General features: G+C 44.2%; 1 protein-coding gene across 4 annotated transcripts; it reads left to right on the forward strand.

The window, feature by feature from the left end:
- Window positions 1-85: 85 nt before the first annotated feature.
- LOC135577080 (uncharacterized) lies at window positions 86-27,234 on the forward strand. 4 transcript variants are annotated; one of them, XM_065044760.1, is made up of 4 exons: window positions 94-1,611; window positions 11,140-21,318; window positions 22,841-25,841; window positions 25,933-27,234. In XM_065044760.1, the coding sequence occupies exons 3-4, from the start codon at window positions 23,003-23,005 to the stop codon at window positions 25,998-26,000; spliced, it is 2,907 nt and encodes a 968-aa protein (XP_064900832.1). In that variant the 5' UTR covers window positions 94-1,611; window positions 11,140-21,318; window positions 22,841-23,002; the 3' UTR covers window positions 26,001-27,234. The 4 variants fall into 4 exon arrangements, with proteins under 4 accessions (XP_064900831.1, XP_064900832.1, XP_064900829.1 ...); XM_065044759.1 differs by having other exon boundaries at window positions 86-181; window positions 11,140-25,841; XM_065044757.1 differs by having other exon boundaries at window positions 11,140-25,841.
- The last annotated feature ends 417 nt before the right edge of the window (window positions 27,235-27,651 follow it).

Genomic DNA, 27,651 nt, shown 5'->3' on the forward strand with positions numbered 1-27,651 from the left:
AGGGTTAATTTCTACACTGCCAGGATGACTGACCCAGAAGTAACCACAGGGGCATTTGATACCATATAAGGTCATGTTCATTTACAAAGGGGAGGAGTTAAGGGGGCAGTATCTCTTGTTCTTGCTCACACTGCCGGGAGCTGGGCAGACTGGGTCGGCTACTTCTCGTTCACGCGGTTTGGTGCTTTTTTTTTTTCTGTATTTCGGGTGCCGAGCTGTGGCTCGCTGGGGGAAGGGGGGGCAGTTTCGGTGCCAGCTGTGGCCGGGGCGACGGGAGAGTTTCAGCACGAGCTGCAGTTGAGAGCCCACTTGTCTCTTCAGAGAGAGGGGGGCTGACGCAACGGACTGACACTTGGTGGAACAGCCGAGTGGATCGGGTTGTGCTGTGTGCCCATCACTTTTTTTTGTAGGTTCTTTCATTAGTTTTGCTGTTTGCTTTTTTGGTTTTTATCCCAACCCACGAGTTTTGCCTTTGTTTTCTCATTCTCTTCCCCATCCCACCGGGGGTGGGGGAGGGGTGAACGAGTAGCACGTGATTTTAGCTGCCGTTGGAGGGGAGGTGGGGCTAAACTATGACAGTCCTTTTTGGCGAGCCAGGCAGGAGAGGTGAAGGGTTGGGATAACGACAGAGCTGACCAGACTGTCTTAAAATTTACTATATTAGTGATCACAGTGTTTCTTTGTTAGTCCATGTGGCTGTGTCATCTGATTTCCTACATGCCTTATGTGTTCTCTGCCATGCTGTTTATTACATCTGGGAATATCAGCCTATGAGATCGTGATTTCTTTTTTTACATGTCTCTATTGGCATCTTTATAAGATCATGTTATTTCCATAGCTCGGGCACCATCTCTCAGAATTAATTAGTAATCTCACTCAGTCTATGGAGAAGATGGAGGGGGGAATTTTCCCCCACTTTTTCACTTCCCTTTTCTCCTCTGGTTTAGGTACAGTGGTTTTTGAGGATTTTGAACACCTTAGCGATATTCAAGCTAGCATGCTCTTGTTGTTGTGTCACCTGAATGTGTCTCAGGTCACATACAGAATTGCAAAATTGTGTTTTAAGAATATCACTCATAGATTTGCCCCGATGGTCATGGGTGGAATGGCATGTGGGAAAACATGGGCAGGTACCTAGAGAATTTCTTGCCTCTGGTGGTTTGGATTTTCACTCCTGAACAACTGCAGACCCCTGATGAGGTGATAGAATGTTTAAAAGGAAAATGCTCTGGCTACTCCAGAGAAGCACAATTTACTGCACCGTGCTGGGCCCTGGCCAGTATCAAACACTGTTCAACACCATACAGCACCCCCACAGCAAAGAAAGGAATAACAAGCCAGTAGGCACTATGGCTACTCCTACCCTTGCACCAAAAGCTGCAGCTGCTCAAACCCCAGTGACAGGCACTGTGGATACCCAGATCCAGGCAACAGGTGCTGCAGTTGAATCAGAGAACCAACCTGTGTCTGTATCAGTTACCCCTATACAGAAAAAGAAATACATTAAGAAATCAGTTCACTTAATGAGGGAACATGATGACCCAGCCCCATCACAAGAACAGGAGGAGGAGGAGGCAGAACCAGAGATAATCATCCCATCTCTATCCCCAGGTGAGCTGCAAGATATGTGAAAGGGTTTCAGCTGCTGGGATGGCAAGCACATAGTTGCTTGGCTGCTCCAATGATGGGTTAACAGGGCTGGTAGCTTGGAATTAGAGGGTAGGAAAGCAAATCAACTAGGGAAGAGGGCATTGACAAGGTGATTGGAAAAAAGACACAAACCTTCAGGCTTTGGAGGTGACTTCTGTCGGGTGTGAAGGAAAGCTATCTCTTCAGGGAAGATGTTTCCTGTCACCCAGGCAAGTGGACCATCATGGGGAAAGGTATCCAGTACTTGAGGGAATTATCTGTTCTGGAGGTGATTTATAATGACCTAAATAACGAGTATTTACCCACAGATCCAGATTAAGTCCAATGAACACAACCCATGTGGTGGAAGTTACTGCAGAGTGCACCATTGTCCTATGCCAGTTCATTGGCAGTAATGTTCTGGAAAGAAGATGAGGAGCAAATGGTGGATGAATTGCCTGGCCAGCTCTGGCAATAAGAGGGAAGTCTGTCTTTCTCCCTGTGGGCCTGCATCTCGGCTGTGGAGAAACTGCCATACACGCTAGCTGAAAAATTATCCTGAGAGTTCCAGGATTTCAAAGACAGGTTCTGCTCCCCACCTCTATGGCCAAGGGTCTCACCTATTTGGAATGAGTGTCTCTCTGATAAAGAGAGAGAATATAAAGTGTATACAAAACAGGGCACCCTGTGGTTTTTCCTGCATGACTATGTGTCGAGGGTTTTGATTGCAGGGTGACAATAAAACCCTGGCAGATGTATTGTTTACCTCCTCTCCTCCCCCGCTTCCCCCTTTTGCCCCTCCCTCTCCCCCCTTCCCACTAAGAACAGGCGATCGGGAGGGAAAGAAGGACAGAGAGAAGAGAGTTGGAAAAATTAAAAATGTTTTACTAATGCTACTAATAAGAATAGAGAAAATAATACAAAATATACAAAACCAATCTTGAAAGTCTCAGCAGCTGCAGAGATGGCACCCGAAGTCCTGGAATAGACTCTGCAGCCAACCGGAGGTGGATTCAGTCTCTCACTAGGCCTCAGTTTGCAGGGACAACTAGCAAGGTCCTCTCCTAATGTCGGCCATAAGGAAAAGGGAAAAAAAAGGAAAAAGGGACAAGATCCTCGTGATCTCCCACTTTTATATGAAGTATTCATGTGAATGGAATGTTATACACAGTTGGTCAGTTTCTTGGTCACCTGTTTCTCGTTGTCCCTCTCGCAAGATGTGAATCTGTCCTTATCAATAAGTTAGCATTGCATTGCTATGTTTACCAAAACATGTATCTGGTTCTCCAGGAAAATGCAGCTAATATGAAGGCTTTAGCTGGCAGGCAAATTCACTAAAAGAGAAACTTGATTTTAACAAAACCAGGACATTCCACCCCTTATAATTCCACCCCTTCCACCCCTTATAATATGCCAGTAACAGTATACTTAAACCTTATCAATACAATCTATCAATACAATCTAATTAATCACTATTACTCTATATATATGTGTATATATATATATGCACACATATGTACATATATACACAGGAGTAATTCATCTTAATCAGTGGACCGTCCTTTGAAAAAGTTCATTAAGCTACTTTTGTCACAACAGTCTCCCAGGGCAGGAAAAATGGTACATCAAGTGCATCTCATGACCACTGTTTGTGAGTTAAAGAGATCAACTTCAAAGAAGTTGTCAGGCACCACTCGAAGAAGCTAGCTCTGGTTTCATCATCATTGTCTTAATCTGAAAGACTTACTAAATACTGTTAGTGAGGCAATTCACATCATGCGGTTCAGTATTGAATATTTTCACCTAAAATCAAATCCCCTTGAGGTACACACCAAACTTCTCCATCCTTAAGCATCACCCACCAGGTGCTGCCAGGTCCCTGGGCAAAAACAATCCCACAAATGGGCTTGCCTTTGCCTGAGGCAGGAGTAACCCAGACTGCCTTTCCTAATGTTTTTCATGTGTACTACAGGGACTTTATCTCCTTCCACAGTCCGTAGAATTTCTGATTGGGAAGGCCCGGCTCAATTCGTTGATCTCCTAATGTTGACCAACCAAGTGGCTTTTGCTAAATGTGAATCCCAGTTTTAAAGGTTCCACCACAAGGGGCCTTTAGTGTAGTTTTTAACAGACTATAGTACCTTTCAGTTTCCCAGAGGCTGGTGCATGATATGGAATATGATATACCCACTCAATACCATGTTCTTTGGCCCAATTGTCTATAAGACTGTTTTTGAAATGAGTACCACTGTCTGATACAATTCTTACTGGCGTACCATGTCACCAAAGTACTTGCTTTTAAGGCCCAAGATAGTATTTTGGGCTGTAGCATGAGGTACGGCATATGTTTCCAACCGTCCGGTGATTGCTTCCACCATTGTAAGTACATAACACTTACCTTGACGTGTTTGTGGAAGTGTAATATAATCAGTCTGCCAAGCTTCTCCTTACTTCTACTTTAACGATCGCCCCCCATAACATACAGGCTTTAACCTTTTAGCTTCTTTGATTTTGGTGCAAGTTTCACATTCATGAATAACCTGTGAAATAGTGTCCATAACTAAATCCACCCCTCGATCGTGAGCCCATTTAGATGTTGCATCTCTACCTTGATGCCCTGAAGCATCATGGGCCCACCGAGCTAGGAAAAGTTCACCTTTATGTTGCCAGTCCAAATCCACCTCAGCTACTTTAATCTTAGCAGCTTGATCTGCTTGCTGGTTGTTTAGATGTTCCTCGGTGCCTTGACTTTTAGGCACATGAGCATCTACATGATGAACTTTCACAGGCAGGCTCTCTAGTCGAGCAGCAATGTCTTGCCACAGTGTGGCAGCCCAAATGGGTTTACCTCTGCGCTGCCAGTTGCTTTTCTTCCATTGCTGTAGCCACCCCCACAAGGCATTTGCTACCATCCATGAGTCAGTATAGAGATAAAGTATTGGCCACTTCTCTCGTTCAGCAATGTCCAAAGCCAGCTGGATGGCTTTCACTTCTGCAAATTGACTAGATTCACCTTGTCCTTCAGTGGCTTCTGTAACTTGTCATATGGGACTCCACACAGCAGCTTTCCACCTTCGATGTTTTCCTACAAGACGACAAGATCCATCTGTGAACAGTGCATACTGCTTATCAGTCTCTGAAAGAGTATTATATGGTGGTGCTTCTTCAGCACGTTTTACTTCCTCCTCATCTGGAGACATCCCAAAGTCTTTACTTTCTGGCCAGTCTGTAATCACTTCTAAGATCCCTGGGTGATCGGGATTTCCAATTTGAGCTTGTAACGTGATTAATGTAATCCATTTACCCCACGTAACATTGGTTGCATGATGTGGAGAGGGAACCGTCCCTTTGAACATCCAGCTCAGCACCGGCAGTCGAGGTGCTAGGAGGACCTGTGTTTCAGTACCGATCACTTCTGAAGCAGCTCGAACTCCTTCATATGCTGCTAGTATCTCCTTTTCAGTTGGAGTATAGTTGGCCTCAGATCCTTTGTATCCTCGACTCCAAAAACCTAAGGGTCGACCTCGGGTTTCTCCTGGTGCTTTCTGCTAGAGGCTCCAGGTAAGTCCATTATCTCCGGCTGCAGTGTAGAGCACATTTTTAACATCTAGTCCAGTCCAAACTGATCCAAGGGCTACCGCATGAGTTATCTCACGCTTAATTTGTTCAAAGGCTTGTCGTTGTTCTGGGCCCCACTCAAATTGGTTCTTTTTATGAGTCACTCAATAGAGAGGGCTCACAATCTGGCTGTAGTCAGGAATATGCATTCTAAAAAAACCTACAACGCCCAAGAAAGTCTGTGTCTCCTTTTTATTAGTAGGTGGAGACATACCTGCAGTTTCATTGATCACATCCATTGGGATCTGACGACGCCCATCTTGCCATTTTATTCCTAAAAACTGGATCTCTCGTGCAGGTCCCTTGACCTTGTTTCGTTTTATGGCAAAACCAGCATCCAAAAGAATCTGAATTATTTTCTCACCTTTCTCGAAGACTCCTTTCACTGTGTCGCCCCATAGGATGATATCATCAATATATTGCAAGTGTTATGGAGCTTTACCTTGCTCCAGCGTGGTCTGGATCAGTCCACGGCAGATGGTAGGACTGTGTTTCCACCCTGGGGCAAGCAATGCCACGTGTACTGGGTGCCCCTCCAGGTGAAAGCAAACTGCGGCCTGCACTCTGCTGCTACAGGAATAGAGAAAATCGCATCAGCAATGTGAGTTGTGGCATACCACTTGGCTGCCTTTGACTACAGGTCAAATTGCAGTTCTAGCGTGTCAGGCACAGCAGCACTCAATGGTGGCCTAACTTCATTCAGGCCACGATAGTCTACAGTTAGTCTCCACTCGTCACTAGACTTACGCACTGGCCAAATTGGGCTGTTTAAAGTTGAGCGAGTCTTACTGATCACACCCTGGCTTTCCAATTGACGAATCAACTTCTGAATAGGAATCAAAGAGTCTCGATTGGTGCAATATTGCCAGTGATGCACTGTTGTGGTAGCAATTGGCACCTGCTGGTCGTCAACCATCAGCAGTCCTACAACAGAAGGGTCATCTGAAAGACCAGGCAAATCAGACAGCTGTTCAATTTTCTCAGTGTCCACAGCTGCTATACCAAATGCCCACCTATACCCTTTTGGGTCCTTAAAATACCCTCTCCTGAGGTAGTCTATGCCAAGGATACACGGAGTATCTGGGCCAGTCACAATGGGATGCTTTTGCCAGTTTTTTCCACTTAGGCTCATTTCAGCCTCTACAGCAGTCAGTTCCTGGGATCCCCCAGTCACTCCAACAATATTGATGGATCGTGCGAGGCGTGGAATGACCTTACAACCCTTGAGGTTATAAGGAAGGTATGTATTTATTTACGACGCTGGACACACGGGGAATCATTTCACCTAATACGTGTGTAAAATTCCAGTAGCTGTGAGCTTGGTTATATGCAGTAAAGTGTTACATATTCATGAAAGTTTTAGGAATTCCTATACATATTTATAACCTATCCCCGAGAAGGCGGTTCTTATTACAGTGAGTTCCGAGAGACCATTTCCATTGTCTCCACCTCTGGCTCCTCCTGGTTGCAGCTGCGCAGTGATCGTGAACCCAGGTCCTCTTTCTCTGTACACGGTCACCTTTGGTCCAGTGTGATGAGCTGGTTAGGTCTCAGACTGCTGAGTTGGTTAAAACTGGCTTATCTCCTGTCCTGTGCCCAAGTTTCTGTAATCTAGTTCACCCAAGTATGCACCCAAGGATTATTATCTTTGCAAGGTGTCAGTGAAGTCCTGTTTCTCGTACAATAAGTTACACAGAGCTAAGCAAGGCTAGGCAATAGTGATGTGGGTTAAAGGGTTAGCTCTCCAAGTGTCTTTAGTGATGTGGGGTAGGGTTAGTTCTTTAAGTGTTAATTAGTTAATTGTCAATTCCCTGTATCATTCCCCCCTTTTCTAAGAAGTTAGTAAATTCTTTTACTAACGTGATGATTCTATATCTATGTTTTCTCTGGCCACAGGTAAGAAGGCTACTTTGACCTGAGAAAACCCATCTCTATCCTTAAACAGATTTTTAATGTTAATGCAAAAGTCAGGCTTCCGGTGTTTGTCCCCTGCGCTGCTGAGCTCTTTTTGGGCAGCTGACAACCATATAACTGGTGCTCCATCAGAAATGGCATCTTCTGGGCTGCAACGGGAGCTTGCATTCTTTGGCGTGGTGACCCCGCTCACTGCAGCTGTGGCATTTGTCTTCTCTTTTGGGTTTCCTCTTGCTGAGGTAGTAAGTGCCGCCCGGGCCAGTCACCCAGAAGGACCAAAAGGACCACAGGGACCAAAAGGTCACCGAGAAGGTCCAGAAGGACCAGAACATGTCAAGGTGGACATAACCTAATTTATTTGATAGAATTTCAGAAAGGTTTTGGTTAATTACTACAAATTTAAAACTCTCCTGCAGAAGTGGGCAATGTAATATATATACTCTGATTCCAAAGCATCCATTTAAAGTTCCCCCCCCGTGGTTTTATTCAGATCTTGCTCATGCCAATTTTCATCCCACCCGTGTGCTAAGGTTATGACTGTAAGAAACACCATTTTCCAGGTTGCGCCTGGGTTACCCTTCATGGTGCTTTGCAGGCTTTCTTCACTCTAGAATGATGGATCCGGGAATTCCATTCTTTAATCTTGATAGCAGTGAAAGATGTCAGGAGGACTTGAAATGGACCTTCCTATTGTGGTTCCAAAGTCCTTTTCTGCAAGAGACTTCACATACACATAATCTCCCAATTGGATGTTATGTACTGGCCCATCCAGACCCCTACTCCAAGTTCCAAACACGTTTCCCAATTTTGTGAAGTTGTTTACTCAATACTACCATATAAAAAGTCATAATTTCATCCCCTTCTTGTGCAGACATCCCCTTCTGTACACTACAGAGTCTCCCATACAGGATTTCAAAAGGATTTAACCCTTCCTTTGCCCTTGGCCTTGTTCATATGGAAGAGGGCCAAAGACAAAGGTTGAGACCAAGCCAAATTCGCCTCCTGCCCCAATTTTAGTGGGGTAGGGTTAGTTCTTTAAGTGTTAGTTATTAAGTGTTAATAAATTAGTTGTCAATTCCCTGTATCATTCCCCCCTTTTCTAAGAAGTTAGTAAATTATTTTACTAATATGATTCTTTACCTAATGTCTTTACAAAGTACCTGTTAGATTCTAGCTCCTGTCTTAGTTGATGTTTCTTCCAGTTGCTATAAGTATTTGTCCTGGTTTTGCTAAAAACAAGTTTCTCTTTCAGTGAATTTTGCCTTTTAGCTAAAGCCTTCGTATTAATTGCATTTTCCTGGAGCACCAGACACATGTTTTGGTAAACCTAGCAATGGAATGCAAACTTATTGATAAGCACAGATGGACATCTCGCGAGAGGGGCGACGAGAAACAAGTGAGCAAGAAACTGACCAACTGTGTATAACATCCCATTCATGTGAATACTTCATATAAAAGTGGGAGATCACGAGGATCTCGTTGGCTTTTCCCTTTTTTGCCTTTTCCCTTCTGCTTATGGCCGACATTAGGAGAGGACCTTGCTAGTCGTCCCTGTGAACTGAAGCCCAGTGACAGACTGAATCCAGCTCCGATTGGCTGCAGAGTCTAATCCAGGACTTCAGGTGCCGGCTCTGCAGTTGCTGAGACTTTCAAGATTGGTTTTGTATATTTTGTATTATTTTCTCTATTCTTATTAGTAGCATTAGTAAAACATCTTTAATTTTTTCCAACTCTCTTCACTCTGTGCTTCTTTTCCTCCCAATCGCCTCTCCTTAGTGAAAAGGGGGGAGAGGGAGGGGGAAGTGTGGGAGGGGGGAGAGGGGGTTAACAATACATCTGCCAGGGTTTTATTGTCACCCCACAATCTTAACCCTTTACAGTATTCCCGTTACTCTGGCAACACCACAAGAAACACCTCATCATCATACAGACCAGTATCCCTAAAGCTAATATTCCCACTAAAGCTAGAAACAAGGATCGTAACCAGGCCAAATTGGGAAGCCAGGAAGTAAGGCCTTCCCATAAATTAGAGAATTCCCATGTTGGATTGTCTCTAGTAACTAGATGGAGGATTTGAGATTGTTCCCATATCTTTTGAATATCTGTTTCTACCTGTTTCTCCTGATTAATGTATGAGCAACAGCTTTGGTTTATCACCACACAAACCCCTCCTTCTTTTGCAGTCAGGAGGTCTAAAACCATGCGATTTTGTAGGACTATCTTGCTTAGTGATGATATCTCTTCCTGGAGCCCCTGAAGAGCATCCATAGTGGCATTTTCGATTTTCTCGATTGTGGCCAATATATTTACTATGGCTTTTTCTAGTTCACTAACTCCTAGTTGGGGAATAAACCATCTAGTAAAACTATGAAATTGCGAGGGCCTCTTTACAAGAGGGTTACTTGGCACTGAACGCATTTTTCTCCATAATGTTCTGACAATACCTGGGGGTGGGTATGAATGGTTAAACCCCTTTTCTTGAGGTACTATGTATCCACGTGTACAATGGCCTTGCCAGTTTTTGGGTAGGCTTTTCCTGGCTCGTCTATCTCCGCAAAGCCGCCACCACCCAGGAGCTAGATTGCAATTTGTTGCTATGTTGGAAGAGAAACTAGAGTTCTCAATGTTTTGTATGCTGTAATTAAACCCCAGTTCTTTCAGCTTAGTTATATCAAAGATTCCAACACCTTGTGATTGACTACATTCACTGTCATTTGGAAGTTTTTCCCAACTGGTGGTTTTATCTATGGAGTTCATACATCTAGAATAAATCATGATTTCAGTCTGATTCCAAGGTACCAATTTGAAATGTCTTCCTATCATTTTACTCAGGTCCTGCCCATAAAGGCAGGTTTGCTTCTGATTTGCATCCAAGTTTCCCCCTCCACCCCCTTCCCTACTCCAGTCTGGATGGGGTACTCCGAAGAGTGGAAATTCAATTCCTCTTGGAAGGGCCGTGCATATCCAACAATCTGAAAGGTTCAAATTGTTCCCAATCATTTGGGTGAGCTTTACATGCCAATTTTTGTATGCCAACTGTGTCCTAAAGCTATAATCGTGAAAAATACAACTTTCCAGGCTGCACCTGAGTTACCCTCCATGGTGTTTTCCAGGCCTTCTTCACTCTAGAATGATGAATCCAGGCGTTCTGTTCTTTAATCTTGATAGCAGTGAAGGACGTCAGGAGGACTTGAAATGGACCTTCCCATTGTGGTTCCGAAGTCTTTTCTGCAAGAGACTTCACATACACATAATCTCCTGGTTGGATGTTATGTACTGGTCCATCCAAACCCCTACTCCGAGTTCCAAACACGTTTCCCAATTTTGTTAAGTTGTTTACCCAATGCTACCATGTAAGAAGTCATAATCTCATCCCCCACTTGTGCAGATATCCCTTTCTGTACACTATAGGGTCTCCCATACAGGATTTCAAAAGGACTCAACCCTTCCTTTGCCCTTGGCCTTGTTCATATGCAAGAGGGCTAAAGGCAAAGATTGAGACTGGGTCAAATTCACCTCCTGCCCCAATTTTACAATTTGTTGTTTAATTAGATGATTCATTTCTTTTTTGTTTTGTTTTGTTTTCTTTCTACCTGGCCACTGGATTAAGAATTATAAGGTGTATGTAGTTGTCAGTCTATTCTCAAGTACTGACTGATTTGCTGTACAATTTTTGATTTAAAATGTGGCCCTTTATCAGAGGATATATCAGCTGGAACATGAAACCTTGGTATTGTTTCTTGTACTAATGTTTTAGTTACCTCCCGAGCTTTTGCTGTTCTGGTAGGGAGTGCTTCTGGCCAACCTGAAAAGGTATCAGTTAGTACTAACAAATATCAGCACCCCCCTTTTCTTGGGAGTTCCGAAAAATCAATTTGCCGTTATTGCCCAGGTCCATTTCCTTTCCCAATTTGAGCCATTTCTGGTTTAGGTATGTTGTAGTGTCCTGGTTTTGCTAAAAACAAGTTTCTCTTTTAGTGAATTTGCCTGTCAGCTAAAGCCTTCATATTAACTGCATTTTCCTGGAGCACCAGACACATGTTTTGGTAAACCCAGCAATGGAATGCAAACTTATTGATAAGCACGGATGGACATCTCGCGAGAGGGGCGACGAGAAACAAGAGACCAAGAAACTGACCAACTGTGTATAACATCCCATTCACGTGAATACTTCATATAAAAGTGGGAGATCACGAGGATCTCGTTGGCTTTTCCCTTTTCCCTTCTGCTTATGGCCGACATTAGGAGAGGACCTTGCTAGTCGTGAACTGAAGCCCAGTGACAGACTGAATCCAGCTCCGATTGGCTGCAGAGTCTAATCCAGGACTTCAGGTGCCGGCTCTGCAGTTGCTGAGACTTTCAAGATTGGTTTTGTATATTTTGTATTATTTTCTCTATTCTTATTAGTAGCATTAGTAAAACATCTTTAATTTTTTCCAACTCTCTTCTCTCTGTGCTTCTTTTCCTCCCAATCGCCTCTCCTTAGTGAAAAGGGGGGAGAGGGAGGGGGAAGTGTGGGAGGGGGAGAGGGGGTTAACAATACATCTGCCAGGGTTTTATTGTCACCCCGCAATCTTAACCCTCGACAGATAATTGGCGCCCAACGTGGGGCAAGAGAAAGGGGTAAATTTGAAGATTTTTGGCTTTTCCACTGCTCTGACGTACCTTTCAGTTTTCTTGGCACGGTGCCAACTCATAGAGTTGTGATACTCGCGCGTCCGTTTGCTTTGGATATTATTTAGTTGTATTAAGGCAAAGTGAATTACACTGATTTAAAGATGTTATGGCATAAGTTGTATCAGTTATTTTCTACACTGTGCTCACTGATTCCATATCTGTGTTGGGCTTTCTTTTTAAATCGAAGTATTCATTATATAACAACAAGGAACTGGACAATGGTCATGATGATACTGTGTGGTTTGTCACTGGTTTATTTCATTATACTGCAGCCGCTAATGAATTTCTACTCGCTTCTGCTTTACCTTGAAAAGCCTCCAGGAGAGATTAAAGAGCAGTACGGCTCTGTGTTTGCTAATTGGTCGAGCGAATCTTTAGAAAGGCTGACTAACAATACTTTCGTTTTTTCGCTAGGACAGTTCGCAAACGTTTTAGAGAACTTTGCATATCCTTGGAGTTTTGATAGAACTGTGATGGTGTTATCTGGTTTGCTGAATGTGTTTCAGTTTGTGTTTCTGTTAAGAGAAATGGCGTTCAACAGGAGGTTTGCGTCTCTTTGTTGTCCTGAGATTTGCGGTGCATCTTCGGAAGCTTTAGCAAAAAGCACTCCGAGCCGCTCGAGAAAGAGCAAAACAGCAAAAGCTGCCGCTGCAGCCACTGCCCCTCCAACGGCGGCTTCTCAGGCTGAAGCTACAGCTCCTCCGCAGAGTTCCTCTGCCAAGGTCGCTGCAGATAACATTACTTCTCCAGCCTCAAAGGCTAACAAGGCAGCCCCCCCTTCTTCACACACTGGGCACTGTTGCTGCTGTAGCCACTGTGACAGTCATTCAGACTCTGGAAATAAATCAAATGATGGTGAACCCATATCAGCATCAGTTGCTGGTTGTAAGAAAGTCACTAGAAAGACTACCCGTGCAGCAGATGATGGCACAGGGCCAACATCAACCCAAGGGGCATCATCAGGACAGGGAGGAGATGAAGTGACCACCACTCGGTCCTTTTCTCCAGGTGAACTGAGAGATCTGCGAAAAGACTTCAGTCGTCATGAAGGCGAGAATATTTTAACCTGGCTGCTCCGATGCTGGGACAATGGGGCAAAAACAATTGAATTGGAAGGTGGTGAAGCCAGGCATCTGGGATCTCTGTCAAGAGATTCCACCACTGATAGGGCAATTTCAAGAGAGTCTAATGCCACTACCCTCTGGACCCGACTCCTGGCAGCTATGAAAGTAAGATTTCCCTACAAGGAAGATTGTATATCCAAGTTAGGGAAATGGAATACTATGGAGAGAGGTATTCAGTTCCTGAGAGAATTAGCTGTGCGAGAGATCATCTATTTTGGATCAGACAACCAAGAGGGGACAGACCCAGATAGAATCAATTGTACATGATCTCTGTGGTGCAGATTTGTACAAAGTGCACCCCCTGCATATGCCAAGGCATTGGCAGGAATGGTCTGGTCAGCTAGAGGTCTACAAGAGATTAATGAAGTGATTGAGCAGCTCCGGAACTTTGAGGACAGCCTTGCTGGTTCTCTACGGGCTTGTGTCTCTGCTGTAGAGAAACTGTGTGAAAAATCTGATGACCGTTTTGAAAAGCTGTTGCAAGAAATCAAAGAACTCAGAGAAGCACGTACCATTCACGACCTGCACAAACCTATGTTTCAGCTATTAGGAAAAGGCGTTTCCAATCTCGAGAGAGAGGACAGAGGTAGCCCACAAAAAGAGGTTCACTGTGGTTCTTCCTACATGAGCAGGGAGAAAACATGAATAAGTGGCATGGAAGACCTACCTCAGAACTTCAGGAATGAGTACGTGAGCTAAAAAGAAAAACTCCTAGGAAGGCGGCTGCTCCAGTTTACAAAAGGAGCAGAAGAGATTCTGATGCTCTTGAAGGAACCTCTAATTCACACCCAGAGACTGTGCAAAACAGAAATTAGAGGTGCCCTGCCTCCAACCAGGTGGAGGAAAGGGATAACAGAGTTTATTGGACTGTACAAATACGATGGCCTGGTACAACACACCCCCAGGAGTACAAAGCTTTAGTGGACACTGGTGCTCAGTGCACGATAATTCCTTCTAATTATAAAGGAACGCAATCCATCAACATTGTTGGAGTGACTGGGGGATCCCAGGAACTGACTGCTGTAGAGGCTGAAATGAGCCTAAGTGGAAAAAACTGGCAAAAGCATCCCATTGTGACTGGTCCAGACGCCCCGTGCATCCTTGGCATAGACTACCTCAGGAGAGGGTATTTTAAGGACCCAAAAGGGTATAGGTGGGCATTTGGTATAGCAGCTGTGGACACTGAGAAAATTGAACAGCTGTCTGATTTGCCTGGTCTTTCAGATGATCCTTCTGTTGTAGGACTGCTGATGGTTGACGATCAGCAGGTGCCAATTGCTACCACGACAGTGCATCGCCGGCAATATCGCACAAACCGAGACTCTTTGATTCCGATCCAGAAGTTGATCCGTCAATTGGAAAGCCAGGGTGTGATCAGTAAGACTCGCTCACCTTTTAACAGCCCAATCTGGCCGGTGCGTAAGTCATAGAAAATTAGGATTTTAGGCCTATATCAGTGTTATAAGCTGTGCTGCTAAAGCTGCAAGTCTCAGCTTGTCCCCTGTATAGTCCTTACCCAGAACCACGAGCATGGTTACCTTATGCTTGCTTTGTACCCTTAGTTAAGACATTGATAAATGCTATTCTTAAGGTTGCTGATTTCTATGCTAGATTGATGAACTATGGATAACAAATGAGACAGGTGGAACTTCAAAAGAAGCTAGCCCTGCAACCTGATGACGTTTCGTTCGGTACTTGCCAAGAAAGAAGAAGTGGAACCCGCAGACCACTGGAACGGAAGGAACCTGAGGATATCGACAGTGATAGATATCGACAGTGATAGACAGTGATAGATTTTGCTTAGTTGCATAATACCTGTTAGAACCCTATATAATGACTAGTTATACTGCTGTATGATTGTCACTCTCTGAGGAGGTGACCCAACGCTGCTGTTCCTGTGAATCTTCTACAATAAATACTGCTCAGAGTAACCCACAAGAGTTTGAGTCTCTATCCAGCGCCTACCTATGACCTTTTTTCAGTTGGCACCCCCCAGATGGGACTCTGCAGCACAAACTGAAACAACGGGACCTGTCCAGGGACAGGTGAGTTCGAGTCTCTCCTGTTCTCCTGATTTGTTTCTTTTCTTTATATTTTTTTTTAGAGTTCAAGTCTCTAAATATATTTACAAGGATGGGGGCTGGACCCTCAGTTCCTAAAAATACGCCTTTGGCTGAAATGATTTCAAATTGGGGAAGATTGTCAGGAACCGCAGGGTTGCACATAAAAAGATTAATCGCCCTCTGCCAAGATGATTGGCCTTTTATAAGCAGAGTGGCTGGGGCTTCCCTTGATGATCGGTGGCCGATTTATGGCTCATTTGAAGAAACTAAATTGCAGTCTCTCCGTAAAATCCTGGAGGACCGCCAGCCCCAACAAATGGACTATTTGTATTTGTGGTTTGACTATGCTGATATACAAAAACGAAAGCAACTCCAGAAGAGCATGAATAAACACCAATTACTTGCTTATCTGGATGATGAAATAAGTGACAATTCTAAGCCCAAAACTGATTCACCTGCAGGTATTTTTCCCTATGACTTTATCCTATGTGGCTAATCCTAGAGCTGGTTGTAGTAATGCTGGCAACCAGCCACCGCTTCTCGGGGTAACTACACATTACCCCTGGAAACCAGGTGATCTTTTACTCTGGCATGATAAAATGCCGCGACTCCGTGATGACGCGGAGCGATGCTCTAAAATAATTCGAACTATTGCCCGAGATTACTCTCCCAGCTGGAATGATATGCAAACACTTTTGTCCGAATTATTTACACATGAGGAGAAACAAAAGATCCTGGCTAAAGATAAAGAATTGGCTGAACAGACACAGGGACGTAATCCCTGGCCAGAACAAGATCCAAATTGGAACTTACATGAGGAGGACCAAAAAGCTACCTATTTAGTTGCAATTGATAATCTGATTGAAGCAATTCGAAAGTGTGATGAAAAAGTGACTAATTGGTCAAAAGTTACAGAGTGCCAACAGGCTCCTGATGAACACCCGGGAGACTTTTGGCACCGCTTGAGAAAAGCTTTAATACAGTATGGAGGAATGACCGAAGATAATTTTCAAGAACCACTGGCTATTAGCATTTTTGTCAATCAGTCAGCCCCTGATATTTGAAAACATTTTCAAAAACATATGCCTGGCTGGCAAGCAGAGAATTTACAAAAAGTTCTCTCTGTTGCTAATTTTGTGTATAATGGCCGTACAGAAGAGCAACAGCGTAAGCTACAATTAGAAAGGGAGGCTGAGCGCCTTCGGCAGGAGAAAGAACGTGAGGTCGAACGTAGACGGTATCGGAGAGAAAGACAGGAAGATATGAACTTACTAGCTGTAGCTATAGCTCAGGGGGTTTCTGCAACTCGGGGACGTGAGTATCCCCGAGGAGTCCGAGGGGTATTCTGAGCTCGCTTCCCTCGGGGCCGGGGACTCCTTGGCAGAGGAATCGGGATGGGAAGTTCCTTTCCACCCATGGGGGGTTCTTTCCCAATTACAAACCCTGCTGTTACCAACCCTACGAATGACACAATGCAATTAACCTGTTTTTGGTGTGGTAATTTAGGACACATGCAATGTGAATGTCCGTTGCGACCCCAATATCAACTAGGAGCTACTCTACCTGCAACTGCTGCCACTGCTGGTAGTCAACTTGGTGGTATTACTGACGCCCCTTCTGCTCCGCCACCTCCATATCGTCGTAGCTACTCTCAGTAAGCATTGCATAATGACCTTAGAAATTTCCTCTACAGGCCATGTCTTAGCTGATGTTAATGGAAAATCAGTCTCTTTCTTAGTAGATACTGGGGCTACACTCTCGCTTCTCAACTTTGACGTGCCACAAATATCGCAGGAAATGATTGCTATCAAGGGTGTTACAGGCTCTGTGCTTAACCATGCTCTCTCTAAACCACTCCCTGTTACTTTAGGCGATAAAGTTACATGGGCTCGCTTTATTATTGCACCGGGGACACCAACTTCTTTGCTGGGACGAGATCTCTTACAAGAGTTTGGCACTCAATTGACCTATGGTAAAGGTAAAGCTAAATTGATTTTTATTGGAAGTGTTTTCACTCTAGATCATACTCCGAAGAAAGAAGTGGCCATTCCGTGGGAATTGTGGAATGTCCCTTCTGGACTTTGGAGTCGTACAACTAAAGATATTGGTCTTTTGAAGTCTGCGCTGCCGGTTGTTATTAAAACTAAAGGTGGTCCCCCTCCTGCTATTAAGCAATATCCAATACCAGCTGTTGCATTACCGAGTTTGCGAAAACAAATTCAAACCTTTCTCGATGAAGGGATTCTAAAACCTGTTATGAGTCCGTTTAATACCCCAATTCTTCCAGTAAGTAAAAATCGACTAGATGAGGATGGTGATCCTGAGTACCGTTTTGTACAAGATTTATGGGCTATCAACGATTATGTTGAAGCTCCGGAACCCAGTTGTACCAGATCCAAGTTTAATTTTAACTGAGATTCCATCTTGGGCGCACTGGTACACTGTTTTAGATCTGACGGGAGCTTTCTTTAGCATACCTGTAGCAGAAGAAAGCCAACCTTTGTTTGCCTTCACTTGGGAAGGTCGCCAATTGACTTGGACTCGGCTCCCTCAAGGCTTTACTGATTCCCCTACCTTGTTTTCGCAAATTCTCAAATATGATCTCCAAGATATTGAATTGCCAAACAAATCTGCACTGATTCAATATGTTGATGATTTACTTGTTGCTAGCCGAACTCGGGAGGCCTGTGCAATTGATACAGAGCACCTTTGCATTCGACTATATCATAAGGGTCATCGTGCCTCATTAGCTAAGTTACAATTCTGTGAACCAGAGGTAAAATACCTGGGCTTTGTTTTAGCAGGAGGAGTTCGAAAGATTGATCCCGACAGAATCAACGCTATTCTTCAAATTACACCACCTGTTACTAAAAAACAAATGAGAGCTTTCCTTGGCCAAGCTGGGTTCTGTCGACCATGGATTTTAGGGTTTAGCGAACTAGCTAGACCACTTATTGAAACTACAAAGGACAAAGCTCCAGAGCCAATTGTCTGGACGCCAGAATTGTCCGATGCCTTTGCATCTTTGAAGCAAGCCTTAGTCACAGCCCCAGCTTTAGGCCTGCCAAATTACTCTAAACCTTTCACTTTGTATGCTACCGAGAAGGGTGGCATTGCAAAGGGGGTCCTAGTACAACCTCATGGACCCTATGAAAGACCTGTGGGTTATTATTCAGTTGCTCTTGACCCAGTTATTAAAGGGTCACCACATTGCCTTAGATCAGTAGCAGCAGCTGCGGAATTAGTGGAAAAATTTCGCCCACTTGTTCTGGGTCACAAATTGATTGTTGCCGTGCCTCATGAAGTTGAACTTTTACTAACCCGATATGCTACCAAGTCTCTCTCACCGCAGCGCACACATCGATACGAAGCCATCCTGTTACTGACTGATAATATCTCTTTAAAACGGTCAAAACCCTTAAACCCCTCTACCCTTCTACCTGAGGTGCACTGCAGAGAGAAATCCCATCAGAGTTCCAGACCTGAGCGGACGGAGGAAGAAATGCAGCCGACTCAATATGAGTGATAAAGCATACTTCAACTTTATTGCCCGAGATAGGTGCATTTATACCAAATACCATAATTATGCATACTTGTCTCTATCTAATAGGCTAAGCACTAAAAGGTTACATTTACTTACTCCACCTACTTGGGTTTAGCTAGCTATGCGCATCCCGCATTCTTCTGACTCTTATCTCTTCAAGGATATCCTGACCCTGCCTTAGTACTTTTCCGTTCCCCCCTTTCCCACGGCCTAATAGACAAGCTAACTAAGGCCTACTTATGTCAACTAAAATGGGCTCTGCTCGTACAGTTGCTTGGTGGACTCATGTCCGTGCTCCTTGAGCCAATCCCCGACAGTGCACCTTTCCAATGACCCACACGACTGTGTGCAATTTGTCACCACTTATTCTAAAACCAGAGAAGATTTGCAAGATGTTCCTCTCGCCCACCCTGACCTTAACCTGTTCACAGATGGATCAAGTTACTATCTGCATGGTAAGCGTTTTACTGGTTTTGCTGTTGCCACTGAAAATCACGTACTTTTTGCTGAACCTCTTTCTCCAGCGCTCTTTCTCTTTCGCTCATGGCAACGCCTTGGCCGACTCCGCGGCGAGAGCGGCGGCAGTCCACGATGTATCTCCTGCTACGACTGTGGTTGCTACCCTTCTTCCTTTTCCCGTTGGTCCTGCCCTTTATGATGATTGGATGAAAAAGAGCTCAACAAATGGAAACGCTGGGAAGCAACGCAACAGGATGGCATTTGGAAACTAGGTGATAAACCCTTATTGCCTATGAGGTATGTCCTTCCTCTAACTCGCTGGATTCACGATTGTACTCATGGGGGGCCTGAAGCTGTAGCCTCTAAAATCCAACAGTTGTGGGCAGCGCCTGGAGTTTACAGTGCTGCAAAACGCCTGACTGACTCTTGTACTCTTTGCAAGAAATATGGGGTCACAAAGGTCACAACAGTCCCTGGCAAGCGTCCGCGTGCTTACTTTCCTTTTCAGAAACTGCAAATTGATTTCACAGAACTCCCTCCTTCTATGGGATATAAGTACATTCTTGTTATTGTTGATCAACTTTCGCACTGGGTGGAAGCCTTTCCTACTCGCAAGAATGATTCGAAAATTGTGGTTAAGACCCTGCTTCGTGATATCATTCCAAGGTACGGTATCCCTGAAATTATTGATTCTGATAGGGGACTGCACTTTACTGCTGCTGTTCTAACGCAAGTTTATGTTGCTCTTGATATACAGGCTGCCTTTCACACGCCCTACCATCCACAATCTTCTGGACAGGTAGAGCGGATGAATCGCACTATTAAAGATCGTTTGGCAAAAGTCACTGCAGACACAGGTCTCAAATGGCCTGAAGCATTACCGCTTGTTTTATGGGATCTTCGTACAACTCCTCATGCTACTACTAAACTCAGCCCTGCTGAAGTTTTGTTCGGGCTAGTTTTGGCAGTACCGTTTACCTTTATGTCTGCCAAAACTGCCCTCCTGGAAGGGGACGAGGCAGTAACGCAGTATTTGCTCTATCTGCAAAACAGTTTTGCTCGGATCAGAAATTATATGCATTGGTATCAAGGGGTGACACCACAAATTCAAGAATTGCATAACCTATCTCAGATTGTTTTACAGAATCGAATGGCCTTAGACATTTTGCTAGCTTCGCAAGGAGGTGTCTGTACCATGCTAAACTCCAGTTGCTGTATGTATATCGATCAGAGTAAGCAATTGATTACTGAAGTGGATAGAATCTGGGAAGTTAGTCATGTTATGCAGCAAATTCAACGAGATGACGCTAACTGGGGTGTCGCAGACCTGTGGCAATGGATGACTTCCTGGTTTCCTGATCTCGGAACGTTAGTGAAGAAGATTTTGATGATTGTCATTGTCATTGTAATTGTCTTTGTGATCATTTTTGTTTTGATTCAATGTATGTCAATGTTTTGTAATTGTTGCTTGAATCAACAGAAGCTTTATTATCTTTATCAGTAAATTGGGAAATTTTAAAGAGAAAATGGGGGACTGTTGTAGGAAAATAGGAAATTAGGATTTTAGGCCTATATCAGTGTTATAAGCTGTGCTGCTAAGGCTGCAAGTCTCAGCTTGTCCCCTGTATAGTCCTTACCCAGAACCACGAGCATGGTTACTGTTGTAGGGAAATAGGAAATTAGGATTTTAGGCCTATATCAGTGTTATAAGCTGTGCTGCTAAAGCTGAAAGTCTCAGCTTGTCCCCTGTACAGTCCTTACCCAGAACCACGAGCGTGGTTACCTTATGCTTGCTTTGTACCCTTAGTTAAGACATTGATAAATGCTATTCTTAGGGTTGCTGATTTCTATGCTAGACTGGTGAACTATGGATAACAAATGAGACAGGTGGAACTTCAAAAGAAGCCAGCCCTGCGACTGATGACCTGTCGTTCTGTACTTGCCAAGAAAGAAGAAGTGGAACCTGCAGACCACTGGAACGGAAGGAACCTGAGGATATCGACAGTGATAGATATCGACAGTGATAGACAGTGATAGATTTCGTTTAGTTGCATAATACCTGTTAGAACCCTATATAATGACTAGTTATACTGCTGTATGATTGTCACTCTCTGAGGAGGTGACCCAACGCTGCTGTTCCTGTGAATCTTCTACAATAAATACTGCTCAGAGTAACCCACAAGAGTTCGAGTCTCTACCCAGCGCCTACCTACGACCTTTTTTTCAGTTGGCACCCCACAGATGGGACTCTGCAGCATAAACTGAAACAACGGGACCTGGCCAGGGACAGGTGAGTTCGAGTCTCTCCTGTTCTCCCGATTTGTTTCTTTTCTTTATATTTTTATTAGAGTTCAAGTCTCTAAATATATTTACAAGGATGGGGGCTGGACCCTCAGTTCCTAAAAATACTCCTTTGGCTGAAATGATTTCAAATTGGGGAAGATTGTCAGGAACCGCAGGGTTGCACATAAAAAGATTAATTGCCCTCTGCCAAGATGATTGGCCTTTTATAAGCAGAGTGGCTGGGGCTTCCCTTGATGATCGGTGGCCGATTTATGGCTCATTTGAAGAAACTAAATTGCAGTCTCTCCGTAAAATCCTGGAGGACCGCCAGCCCCAACAAATGGACTATTTGTATTTGTGGTTTGACTATGCTGATATACGAAAACGAAAACAACTCCAGAAGAGCATGAATAAACACCAATTACTTGCTTATCTGGATGATGAAATAAGTGACAATTCTAAGCCCAAAACTGATTCACCTGCAGGTATTTTCCCTATGACTTTATCCTATGTGGCTAATCCTAGAGCTGGTCATAGTAACGCTGGCAACCAGCCACTGCTTCTCGGGGTAACTACACATTACCCCTGGAAACCAGGTGATCTTTTACTCTGGCATGATAAAATGCCGCGACTCCGTGATGACGCGGAGCGATGTTCTAAAATAATTCGAACCATTGCCCGAGATTACTCTCCCAGCTGGAATGATATGCAAACACTTTTGTCCGAATTATTTACACATGAGGAGAAACAAAAGATCCTGGCCAAAGATAAAGAATTGGCTGAACAGATACAGGGACGTAATCCCTGGCCAGAACAAGATCCAAATTGGAACTTACATGAGGAGGACCAAAAAGCTACCTATTTAGTTGCAATTGATAATCTGATTGAAGCAATTCGAAAGTGTGATGAAAAAGTGACTAATTGGTCAAAAGTTACAGAGTGCCAACAGGCTCCTGATGAACACCCGGGAGGCTTTTGGCACCGCTTGAGAAAAGCTTTAATACAGTATGGAGGAATGACCGAAGATAATTTTCAGGAACCATTGGCTATTAGCATTTTTGTCAATCAGTCAGCCCCTGATATTCGAAAACATTTTCAAAAACATATGCCTGGCTGGCAAGCAGAGAATTTACAAAAAGTTCTCTCTGTTGCTAATTTTGTGTATAATGGCCGTACAGAAGAGCAACAGCGTAAGCTACAATTAGAAAGGGAGGCTGAGCGCCTTCGGCAGGAGAAAGAACGTGAGGTCGAATGTAGACGGTATCGGAGAGAAAGACAGGAAGATATGAACTTACTAGCTGTAGCCATAGCTCAGGGGGTTTCTGCAACTCGGGGACGTGGGTATCCCCGAGGAGTCCGAGGGGTATTCCGAGCTCGCTTCCCTCGGGGCCGGGGACTCCTCGGCAGAGGAATCGGGATGGGAAGTTCCTTTCCACCCATGGGGGGTTCTTTCCCTGTTACAAACCCTGCTGTTACCAACCCTACGAATGACGCAATGCAATTAACCTGTTTTTGGTGTGGTAATTTAGGACACATGCAACGTGAATGCCCGTTGCGACCCCAATATCAACCAGGAGCTACTCTACCTGCACCTGCTGCCACTGCTGGTAGTCAACTTGGTGGTATTACTGACGCCCCTTCTGCTCCGCCGCCTCCATATCGTCGTAGCTACTCTCAGTAAGCATTGCATAATGACCTTAGAAATTTCCTCTACAGGCCATGTCTTAGCTGATGTTAATGGAAAATCAGTCTCTTTCTTAGATACTGGGGCTACACTCTCGCTTCTCAACTTTGATGTGCCACAAACATCGCAGGAAATGATTGCTATCAAGGGTGTTACAGGCTCTGTGCTTAACCATGCTCTCTCTAAACCACTCCCTGTTACTTTAGGCGATAAAGTTACATGGGCTCGCTTTATTGTTGCACCGGGGGCACCGACTTCTTTGCTGGGACGAGATCTCTTACAAGAGTTTGGTACTCAATTGACCTATGGTAAAGGTAAAGCTAAATTGATTTTTATTGGAAGTGTTTTCACTCTAGATCATACTCCGAAGAAAGAAGTGGCCATTCCCTGGGAATTGAGGAATGTCCCTTCTGGACTTTGGAGTCGTACAACTAAAGATATTGGTCTTTTGAAGTCTGCGCTGCCGGTTGTTATTAAAACTAAAGGTGGTCCCCCTCCTGCTATTAAGCAATATCCAATACCAGCTGTTGCATTACCGAGTTTGCGAAAACAAATTCAAACCTTTCTCGATGAAGGGATTCTAAAACCTATTATGAGTCCATTTAATACCCCAATTCTTCCAGTTAGTAAAAATCGACTAGATGAGGATGGAGATCCTGAGTACCGTTTTGTACAAGATTTACGGGCTATCAACGGTTATGTTGAAGCTCCGCACCCAGTTGTACCAGATCCAAGTTTAATTTTAACCGAAATTCCATCTTGGGCGCACTGGTACACTGTTTTAGATCTGACAGGAGCTTTCTTTAGCATACCTGTAGCAGAAGAAAGCCAACCTTTGTTTGCCTTCACTTGGGAAGGTCGCCAATTGACTTGGACTCGGCTCCCTCAAGGCTTTACTGCTTCCCCTACCTTGTTTTCGCAAATTCTCAAATATGATCTCCAAGATATTGAATTGCCAAACAAATCTGCACTGATTCAATATGTTGATGATTTGCTTGTTGCTAGCCGAACTCGGGAGGCCTGTGCAATTGATACAGAGCACCTTTGCATTCGACTATATCATAAGGGTCATCGTGCCTCATTAGCTAAGTTACAATTCTGTGAACCAGAGGTAAAATATTTGGGCTTTGTTTTAGCAGGAGGAGTTCGAAAGATTGATCCCGACAGAATCAATGCTATTCTTCAAATTACACCACCTGTTACTAAAAAACAAATGAGAGCTTTCCTTGGCCAAGCTGGGTTCTGTCGACCATGGATTTTAGGGTTTAGCGAACTAGCTAGACCACTTATTGAAACTACAAAGGACAAAGCTCCAGAGCCAATTGTCTGGACGCCAGAATTGTCCGATGCCTTTGCATCTTTGAAGCAAGCCTTAGTCACAGCCCCAGCTTTAGGCCTGCCAAATTACTCAAAACCTTTCACTTTGTATGCTACCGAGAAGGGTGGCATTGCAAAGGGGGTCCTAGTACAACCTCATGGACCCTATGAAAGACCTGTGGGTTATTATTCAGTTGCTCTTGACCCAGTTATCAAAGGGTCGCCACATTGCCTTAGATCAGTAGCAGCAGCTGCGGAATTAGTGGAAAAAGTTCGCCCACTTGTTCTGGGTCACAAATTGATTGTTGCCGTGCCTCATGAAGTTGAACTTTTACTAACCCGATATGCTACCAAGTCTCTCTCACCGCAGCGCACACATCGATACGAAGCCATCCTGTTACTGACTGATAATATCTCTTTAAAACGGTCAAAACCCTTAAACCCATCTACCCTTCTACCTGAGGTGCACCTTTCCAATGACCCACACGACTGTGTGCAATTCGTCACCACTTATTCTAAAACCAGAGAAGATTTGCAAGATGTTCCTCTCGCCCACCCTGACCTTAACCTGTTCACAGATGGATCAAGTTACTATCTGCATGGTAAGCGTTTTACTGGTTTTGCTGTTGCCACTGAAAATCGCGTACTTTTTGCTGAACCTCTCTCTCCAGCACTTGGAGCACAAGCCGCAGAACTAATTGCCTTGACTCGTGCTGCAACGTTTGCTAAAGGTCTCCGAGTTAATATCTATACAGACTCTAAGTACGCTTTTGGCATTTGTCATTCTGTTGGCGCACTTTGGAAAGAACGCGTTTTTTTGACCTCCGCCGGTCGTACTATTGCTCATGGACAATTAATTCATGATTTGCTGCTCGCTATCCAGGAACCACGAGAAATTGCTGTTATTTACATTCCTGCTCATACTAAACGCCTTGATTCTTTCGCTCATGGCAACGCCTTGGCCGACTCCGCGGCGAGAGCGGCAGCAGTCCACGATGCATCTCCTGCTACAATTGTGGTTGCTACCCTTCTTCCTTTTCCCGTTGGTCCTGCCCTTTATGATGAACTGGATGAAGAAGAGCTCAACAAATGGAAACGCTGGGAAGCAACGCAACAGGACGGCATCTGGAAACTAGGTGATAAACCCTTATTGCCTATGAGGTATGTCCTTCCTCTAACTCGCTGGATTCACGATCGTACTCATGGGGGGCCTGAAGCTGTAGCTTCTAAAATCCAACAGTTGTGGGCAGCGCCTGGAGTTTACAGTGCTGCGAAACGCCTGACTGACTCTTGTACTCTTTGCAAGAAATATGGGGTCACAAAGGTCACAACAGTCCCTGGCAAGCGTCCGCGTGCTTACTTTCCTTTTCAGAAACTGCAAATTGATTTCACAGAACTCCCCCCTTCTATGGGATATAAGTACATTCTTGTTATTGTTGATCAACTTTCGCACTGGGTGGAAGCCTTTCCTACTCGCAAGAACGATTCGAAAATTGTGGTTAAGACCTGCTTCGTGATATCATTCCGAGGTACGGTATCCCTGAAATTATTGATTCTGATAGGGGACCGCACTTTACTGCTGCTGTTCTAATGCAAGTTTATGTTGCTCTTGATATACAGGCTGCCTTTCACATGCCCTACCATCCACAATCTTCTGGTCAGGTAGAGCGGATGAATCGCACTATTAAAGATCGTTTGGCAAAAGTCACTGCAGACACAGGTCTCAAATGGCCTAAAGCATTACCGCTTGTTTTATGGGATCTTCGTACAACTCCTCATGCTACTACTAAACTCAGCCCTGCTGAAGTTTTGTTCGGGCGAGTTTTGGCAGTTCCGTTTACCTTTATGTCTGCCAAAACTGCCCTCCTGGAAGGGGACGAGGCAGTAACGCAGTACTTGCTCTATCTGCAAAACAGTTTTACTCAGATCAGAAATTATATGCATTGGTATCAAGGAGTGACACCAGAAATTCAAGAATTGCGTAACCTATCTCAGATTGTTTTACAGAATCGAATGGCTTTAGACATCCTGTTAGCTTTGCAAGGAGGCGTCTGTACCATGCTAAACTCCAGTTGCTGTATGTATATCGATCAGAGTAAGCAATTGATTACTGAAGTGGATAAAATCTGGAAAGTTAGTCATGTTATGCAGCAAATTCAACGAGATGACGCTAACTGGGGTGTCGCAGACCTGTGGCAATGGATGACTTCCTGGTTTCCTGATCTCGGAACTTAGTGAAGAAGATTTTGATGATTGTCATTGTCATTGTAATTGTCTTTGTGATCATTTTTGTTTTGATTCAATGTATGTCAATGTTTTGTAATTGTTGCTGTAATGTCTTGAATCAACAGAAGCTTTATTATCGTTATCAGTAAATTGGGAAATTTTAAAGAGAAAATGGGGGACTGTTGTAGGGAAATAGGAAATTAGGATTTTAGGCCTATATCAGTGTTATAAGCTGTGCTGCTAAAGCTGAAAGTCTCAGCTTGTCCCCTGTACAGTCCTTACCCAGAACCACGAGCGTGGTTACCTTATGCTTGCTTTGTACCCTTAGTTAAGACATTGATAAATGCTATTCTTAGGGTTGCTGATTTCTATGCTAGACTGGTGAACTATGGATAACAAATGAGACAGGTGGAACTTCAAAAGAAGCCAGCCCTGCGACTGATGACCTGTCGTTCTGTACTTGCCAAGAAAGAAGAAGTGGAACCTGCAGACCACTGGAACGGAAGGAACCTGAGGATATCGACAGTGATAGATATCGACAGTGATAGACAGTGATAGATTTCGTTTAGTTGCATAATACCTGTTAGAACCCTATATAATGACTAGTTATACTGCTGTATGATTGTCACTCTCTGAGGAGGTGACCCAACGCTGCTGTTCCTGTGAATCTTCTACAATAAATACTGCTCAGAGTAACCCACAAGAGTTCGAGTCTCTACCCAGCGCCTACCTACGACCTTTTTTTCAGTTACCTTATGCTTGCTTTGTACCCTTAGTTAAGACATTGATAAATGCTATTCTTAGGGTTGCTGATTTCTATGCTAGACTGATGAAATATGGATAACAAATGAGACAGGTGGAACTTCAAAAGAAGCTAGCCCTGCAACCTGATGACGTTTCATTCGGTACTTGCCAAGAAAGAAGAAGTGGAACCCGCAGACCACTGGAACGGAAGGAACCTGAGGATATTGACAGTGATAGATATCGACAGTGATAGACAGTGATAAATTTTGCTTAGTTGCATAATACCTGTTAGAACCCTATATAATGACTAGTTATACTGCTGTATGATTGTCACTCTCTGAGGAGGTGACGCAACGCTGCTGTTCCTGC

The sequence above is a fragment of the Columba livia genome, chromosome W (assembly GCF_036013475.1).
Source record: "Columba livia isolate bColLiv1 breed racing homer chromosome W, bColLiv1.pat.W.v2, whole genome shotgun sequence".
Lineage (NCBI taxonomy): Eukaryota > Metazoa > Chordata > Aves > Columbiformes > Columbidae > Columba > Columba livia.